The sequence below is a fragment of the Moschus berezovskii genome, chromosome 9, assembly GCF_049115385.1.
Source record: "Moschus berezovskii isolate FMDL1 chromosome 9, NW_MosBer_1.0, whole genome shotgun sequence".
Lineage (NCBI taxonomy): Eukaryota > Metazoa > Chordata > Mammalia > Artiodactyla > Moschidae > Moschus > Moschus berezovskii.
Window position 1 is genome coordinate 96,340,314 of NC_142468.1, and position 7,060 is coordinate 96,347,373.

The following is a 7,060-nucleotide window of genomic DNA, read 5'->3' on the forward strand; positions in this document are numbered from 1 at the left end:
AATTGTGGGTAGATGGTTGGGCTCCTTCTCAAGGGTTGGGAGGGTAAAAAACACTCCCAAGGCATTATGGCAAAGGAAATTATACCACAGGACATTATGGGAAGGACACGTCAATAAAATTCTTTTTGACCTTTACCTCCTCCTTTCTGCAATTACTTCCCTGAGGAAACCAAGGGCCAGATAACCTGAAGTGCGAAAGTAACACGGCTTAGTAAGTGGCAGAACCACTCTAGAATACGGACCCACTAATTTCATAGTAGGAACCATGCTGTCCGCTATGTACCCACGTTCGAGACTCCACGGCTGCTGTAGACTCCCGACTTGGGTGAGGGCTCCACCCAGAGGGCTCAACAGGGCCTGTACAGACGGGAAGCAGAGGTAACAGACGCAGCCATCTTGCATTCAAGAGCCGAAGTGGGAAAGCCTAGCCAATCAGCGTGCGGGCAACTCTCCTTAGTTTCCAGTCAAAGGCGGGGCAAGGTTGGATACTGCCGGTGATTGGGCAAAACGAGACCCTCTAAGCCTATCAAAGAGTACCATGTGGGCGTGACTCCAGAAGCGGCTCGGACTCGGAGCCGGGGTTTTGGGTGAGGGAGGCTGCGCCGCTTGGGGGCGGGAGAGGCGGAGCTCGGTGCTGCAACATGCCGCTTCGGCCGCCTGCATTCCGGGCCAAGTGGGGGCCGGGCGCCGGGCCGAGGTCGGCCTGAGCTGACTGGCTGCCTTCGAGTCGAGTCAGCGTCACCGTCGAGCTTAAGTGAGGGGGCACGGGGAAGGGCCCAGGAGGGCTCTGGGGCTCTGGAGGGGGCTTCGCGGACGCGAGCTGGGGCTCCGCTCGCCATGGGGGAGGTGGAGATCTCGGCCCGGGCCTACGTGAAGATGAGCCTGCACGCCGCCCGGTATCCGCACGCCGCTGTCAACGGGCTGTTGCTGGCGCCGGCGCCGCGGTCAGGAGAATGCTTGTGCCTCACCGACTGTGTGCCCCTGTTCCACAGCCACCTGGCCCTGTCTGTCATGCTGGAGGTCGCACTCAACCAGGTGCCGCCGCCGGACGCCCACCAGCCACCGCGAAATCCCCTAAGACCCTTAGCCCAAGCCCATCCCTGGTCTCTGGGCAGTAGAGCGCACCCACAGGGCGGGCGGCACGATTTAGTTACTGATGGCCCCTTTCCCATGGCAGGTGGATGTGTGGGGCGCGCAGGCCGGGCTCGTAGTGGCAGGGTACTACCATGCCAATGCAGCTTTGGACGACCAGAGGTGAGTGGGGTAGCCAGAGGCAGAAGACTAAGGGTTATGGGGTGGGGGGTGTCAAGAGAACCTCTCTTGGTCATTCCTTCCATCTTCCTTCATCCAAGGCTTAGGCACTGTAAAGCAGGCACTAGGCTGCGTGCGCAGTGAGGAAATATAAAGAAACGTATTTTTCTGGAGGAGCTAGGTGGGGGTGGGTAGGACAAAATCAGGCTGACACCTGCTGTAACTGAGATGCCCCCCCCCGCCCCGCCCCAACAAGTGCTGAAAACAAAGGAAGCTCAACTGGAAACTTTTTTTTTTTTTTAAAGGAAGTTTATTTTTATGTATACAGTTCACCATTTAATGACACAGGCTTGAACTACCTGGGGCCACAAACAGGCAAACATTTTTCACTGAATAAGTACTGCAGTACTACAGGACCCAAGGTTGGTTGAATTCCGGTGTGGAATCCAGAATAGGGAAAGCCCATTGTAAGTTATCTGCAGATTTTCAGCTGCTGGAGGCTCTGTGCCCCTAACCCCATCGTTGTTCAAGGGTCAACTATATATAGAAAAAGCTATCTAGTTATAATCAAGTATTCGGATCAAACTATACTGTTTTGTAATTTGATTTTCCCTCCTTAATAAATATCTGACATGTTTCCATCTCTACACTTATAGCTACCTTACCCTAAAGGCTATATAGTACAAATATGGGTGTACCATAATTTATTTAATGCTTTAAACATTGAGGTTGTTTCTATTTTTTTTTGTTGTTATTACAGACACTGTCCTATTAATACAGTAAATTCTTTATAAGTAGAATTTCTGGGTCAGCATATGTATAGTGTACAATATAAGTTTGGATGGTTATGCCAAATTACTCTCCAAAAAGACCATCTTAGATTTCCACTCTCACCAGCAGTGTCTGAGCACCTGTTTCCCACCGCACTCAAGCATCAGGCAGTCATGCATGAAGCATCAAGTAGGCCTGGCACCCCCAGGCCAGATACAGGGAAAGGCCATCGCTGCATCCACGTCTTTGAGACCTGGGAGGCCCAGCTCAGATGGATGCGGTCTGCCCACAGTATGCTCCTCACACCTCTGATCTTCCCTCTACACAGCCCTGGGCCCCTGGCCTTGAAAATCGCTGGGCGGATTGCTGAATTCTTCCCTGATGCAGTACTTATTATGGTGAGGCCTGGGTTTCGGAGTGGGGAGTTGGAAAGAAAGTAGGAAGGGGGAACCCTTGAAACCCTCACCAGCCCTTCCTTGTCCACACAGTTGGATAATCAGAAACTGGTACCCCAGCCTCACGTGCCCCCAGTTATCGTCCTGGAGAACCATGGTCTCCGCTGGGTCCCCAAGGACAAGAACTTGTGAGTGCCCTACTCCTTCCACCTCTTCTTGGAAGCCCACAGCTCCTGAGCCTCCTCTGTTGTTGGTTCTTCCCAAGGGTCCTTCGTTAGATCCTAACCTGGCCCCACTCCCTGCTGAGTTTGACCGCCATGGGGGTTATTATTTCAGAGTGATGTGGAGGGACTGGGAAGAGTCACGGCAGATGGTGGGAGCATTACTAGAGGGCCGGGCCCACCAGCAACTTGTGGACTTTGACTGCCACCTTGACGACATCCGAGAGGATTGGACCAACCAGCAGCTCAACGCCCAAATCACCCAGTGGGTTGGTCCCACAAATGGAAATACCTGAGCCAGGGCCAGAGGGGAGGCTCAGGATCCAATAAAGAGACTTGGGCTGTTGGGCAATGGTATGACTATATTTATTGTGCCTGGGAGGCAAGGTGAGGGAGAAACCAACAGCCAGAAGGTGGGGAAAGTCTGGAGTCCCTTGTAAAAGTCAGAAGGTCTCTGCTGGAGCCATCACAGAATGAGAGGAGGGTCTCAATAGATCATTCCCTTTGTTTCTCCCCTGGGCTTCTTGAGCTTCTCGAAGTTCTTCAGGATGATGTCATATAACACAGCCTACGGGGCCAGGGAGGAGTGGGAGTCAGCCAGCAGCCCCCGGTGTCTCTGTACGTCATTTCTAGCCTTGTGGAGAGGTCGAACTTTGTAACCCTTCACCCCCAGCCTGCAGGGTCAGGGAGTGGGTGGCTTGGGAAAGCTGCCTCGGTCCACCCCCGCCCTCTCCTCCTCACGTAAGCATTGCGGATCTCCATGACCATCAGCCGGATATCCCGGTACTCTGCCTCATCCAGCTCGTGCACCAGTTGCCGATAATCACCCTGCGGGAGACTCGGATCAGGCCTGACTTCAAGGGTGTCCCTCCTCCCTCGCACCCAGACTGAGGCCTCACCTACCACGTGGGGCTGCTTGGCTGCTTTGGTTACAGCATCACCTCGCTCAGAGAAATACCTGTGGGAAGTAGAAGGGTATGGAGCAGGAGGAGGGAGCAGAGGCCTCAGTCTCTGCCAGAGGCAGAGCAGTGGGCAATGACTCACTTGGAAATTTGAGTGTGGAAGCCTTCCAGCTTGGTGTGAAGGGCAGTCATCAGCTCAAACACCTTCTCCTAGGAAAAGAAAGCAGGAGGGAAAGTGGAAAGCAGCAAGGACTGGAGAGAGAAGGATGGCAGAGGAGTGGGGCAGTGCTCTCACCTGGACAGCCACTCCAAAATTATTCCCATCCTCAATCCGAGGTATTTGCAGCTGCAGCCAGGTGGTGACCTGGGAGGAGGGAATGGCAATGAAGCCCCATCAGTCCCAAATCCAATTCCCAGCTTCCTATCCTTTGTTTCCTTGCCCACAGTGAGTGGGAGTGTGTCAGGTCTGTCCTGAATGCCATGGCCTGGAATTCTGGCTTTACTTGCTGTGCCCTCTCCTGCTAAGACTTGGTAGGTGCCATGGCCAATTGGTAGGGACAAAGGAGGACAAAGGGTTTGACCTGAAGTTTGTGGATGGAAGTGGAAGGGCTCACCAGGTTGAGCTTCTCAATGACATCCTTGATCTCAGGCTTTACACGCTGCAGGAGGACCACAATCTTCTCATTGCAGCTCACTGGGCCACATGGAGGACCTAGGAGGTGGGCACTGGGTCAGTCACATGACTGGGACTGTGCCAGGCAAGGAAAAGGCATCCTTAGGGAGGAGCTCCTGGGAAGTGAGACAAAGTGCCTTCCACCATAGCGATACCTTTGTCTTCATCTTCCCCTTTCTTCTTTTCATCCTTGTCTTCCTTCTGCAGGGAAAGGGAGGCTCTTGGGAGTCAGGCCTGAGGCTGATTTTTCCCCAGGTTGGGTGCCTCCTCCCAGGTCTTCCCAGCTTGCCTCCTGCTGTTTCCTCCGCTCCTCCTTCTCTTTCTCCTTGAGTGGATCAGGCACTGGGATGTCCAATGGGGCCTTCAGATTGCTCAGGTTGGCTTCATTGAGAGCTGGCTCCTGGTGCAGGGTGGGAGAAGGGCTGGAGGCAGGGGCGAGTTCTCACCTCCTCACTCAGCCCCTGAAGCTCTCCCTTTGGTCTCTACTCCCTGCCCAGCCCCAGTACCTTTAAAAATGCATCCAACTCAGAAATTTTCTTGGGAAAATAGCTCCCGAGCAGGTTCTCTGTCTGTGTGTAGGGTAATGGTAAGGGAGGATGGGGGTCAGAATCAAATTCCTTTCCTAAGCAGTGAAGGAAGGGCTGCCGCTGCCTAGCAAAGGAGGGCTGAGCAGCGGGCTTGGGGAGGGGTGGGGTGATGACCATGCAGATCTTACCTTAGTACATAGGTCTTCACGGAACACATCCACCTGTGGGACACAAGCAGCCTTTCAGACATCTGGCTTCATGGCCAGTTTTTCGAGAACCCTTAGGGTTGCATGGGGTCTGACTTGGGTGGGGTGGGATTTGGGGAATAACATTCCCGGAGGTGAAGGGCAAAGGGTTCAAGAGGGAACAGATCCCTTGGTGGGCAGTGGGAGGAGGGATGTAAGAGAGCTGCTGCGACTGGGGCAGGGTCGGAGAGCACTGTGGAATGGGCGCGGGGCCTCCCGTGGTGGCAGGGCAGGGCCCGAACCCCGTCTGTGTGTGGGCCCGGGTGCCGGGCCAGCAGATTTCCCCTCCACGCCAGGGCTCCGCTTCACCTCACCCCGCTGAACCTTGGCCGCCTCGCCTCTCCTCCCGCAGGCAGACCTGGCGGGACTCCCCGGGCTCAGGTGCTCTGGGCACGGGGCCCACGAGTGTTCGGATGACTGACCCCTACTTGAAGGGCTGGGGGGCGGGTCACGGACTCCTTTAGCCTCTCGGAGGCACGCCTCCCTGATGGGCCCTTCCTAGAATCCGCAGCGCTCACCTTAGCTTGGGCTTCGGGCAGGACCCTGAGCGTGGCCATGGCCGGGGTAGGGGCCTAGCGCCGCACGCGGAGCGAGGAGTGGGCACGGGGAAGGGAAAGTGAAAGCAGCGCTCGCTCCCCGCACGGCCTTCCTGGGTAGTGGGAGTGGAGGTACTAGAGGAGGCGGGGACAGACCAGAGAGAGGCGAGGAGCTGAGGAGTGCCGGGACCGCAGCCCAGCCGAGGCTCCCCCTAGAGTCGGAGCGGCACCTTTCCGCCTCCCCGCATCCCCACCGCTGCTGGTCTTTCGGTTCCCCGCCCTCGACTCCGCCCACCTGCCCCACCCTCCCCACCCTCCCCGCCCTGCCCTTGACGCCCCGCCTCCCCGGCCCCCAGGCCGGGGCCCGCCTCTGGACTCCGCGCCCTTCCGCCCTCTGCCCCAGACCTCGGGCTCTCTTCCCAGTGCCGTCTGGGACGGTGATTAGCCTTATCTGCCGCTCTTCTTTTCTGGGTGGTGAAACAAGACTTGGCCTCCCTTCCTTTGCCCTGCCAGCGTGGTCCCCTGGCTCCACGGGCATCGTCTGACCCACGCAGTGATGTTCAGACTCTGGCATCATCCCATCACAGGACCCGGTCAGCTCTCTTAAGACCCTTGTGGACTCTATTCATTCCTCTGTAACCCACTCACCACACAGCAGCACGATTCCACCTTGCTCTTGCTTAAAACTTTCTCAACTTCCTGTTGACCTTAGAATCCAAAGGACTTTCCTGGTCCAAAAGGCCTGTCTGGCACCCTGTTCCCCTTCAGTTTTGCTTTCCACTGTTTTCTCCCTCTTTTCAGTTATAAATACCTGGACTTTCCAGTTGTTTCTCAGACCAGCCAGCGTTGTTCATTCCTGCCTCAAGGCCTTTGCTCTTGCTAATCCCTTTGCCTGACACATCCTACCCTGCCTCAGTATGTCATTCTGTTCTCAGCTTAGATATTACTTCTTCAGAAAGAACTCTGCCTATAAAGTAACTCCCTTCAAGTCTATTAGAAAGCAGCCTGTTTTAGTACTTTCACAGCACTATCTCTATGAAGTTAGTTTCTTTTTTGAGGATAGTGTGGTTTAGAGCAGGGGTTGGCAAACTTTTTCTGTCAAAGACCATAGAGTAAATATTTTAGGCTTTGTAGTACCTGCAGCAACTACTCAACTCTGCCATTGTAGCAGGAAACCAGCTATATACTTAATTAGTGTGGCTAGTTACCCTAAAATTTTATTTGTGGACAGTGGCATTTCAATTTCAAGTAATTTTCACCTGTCATGAAATATTCTTTTTTTTTTCAACCATTAAAAAATGTAAAATCATTTCTTAGCTCTCAGGCCATATAAACACTGGCCACAGGAGGACTGTTGCTTGCTGATCTCTGTTTTAGAGCACAAACAACGAATCCATACTGCCTGGGTTAATAATTCTAGCTCCAATATTTACTAGTCGTGAAAAACTTAACTCTGCACTTCCATTTTCACAAATGTACAGTGGGAACACTCCTACCTCATAGTGTTGTGAGGGCTAAATATGTGAATTTATATGAAGA

At 54.1% G+C, this 7,060-nt stretch overlaps 2 protein-coding genes across 8 annotated transcripts; one reads left to right on the forward strand and one right to left on the reverse strand.

Annotated features, from left to right (window-relative positions):
* Positions 1-585: 585 nt before the first annotated feature.
* EMC9 (ER membrane protein complex subunit 9) lies at positions 586-2,990 on the forward strand. Of its 7 annotated transcripts, XM_088839988.1 has the most exons (6): positions 586-754; positions 993-1,035; positions 1,178-1,254; positions 2,149-2,420; positions 2,511-2,605; positions 2,754-2,990. In XM_088839988.1, exons 3-6 carry the CDS (start codon positions 1,227-1,229, stop codon positions 2,932-2,934), a joined length of 576 nt encoding a protein of 191 aa, XP_088696114.1. In that variant the 5' UTR covers positions 586-754; positions 993-1,035; positions 1,178-1,226; the 3' UTR covers positions 2,935-2,990. The 7 variants fall into 7 exon arrangements, with proteins under 7 accessions (XP_088696114.1, XP_055291832.1, XP_055291836.1 ...); XM_055435857.2 differs by lacking the exon at positions 993-1,035; XM_055435861.2 differs by lacking the exon at positions 993-1,035 and having other exon boundaries at positions 2,152-2,420.
* PSME1 (proteasome activator subunit 1) lies at positions 2,989-5,660 on the reverse strand. Its single transcript, XM_055435854.2, has 11 exons — positions 5,504-5,660; positions 4,929-4,961; positions 4,720-4,782; positions 4,503-4,613; positions 4,369-4,414; positions 4,155-4,252; positions 3,836-3,904; positions 3,683-3,750; positions 3,542-3,596; positions 3,380-3,466; positions 2,989-3,206 (listed from the first exon to the last, which is right to left on the reverse strand). The coding sequence occupies exons 1-11, from the start codon at positions 5,540-5,542 to the stop codon at positions 3,126-3,128; spliced, it is 750 nt and encodes a 249-aa protein (XP_055291829.1). The 5' UTR covers positions 5,543-5,660; the 3' UTR covers positions 2,989-3,125.
* Between the last annotated feature and the right edge of the window lie 1,400 nt (positions 5,661-7,060).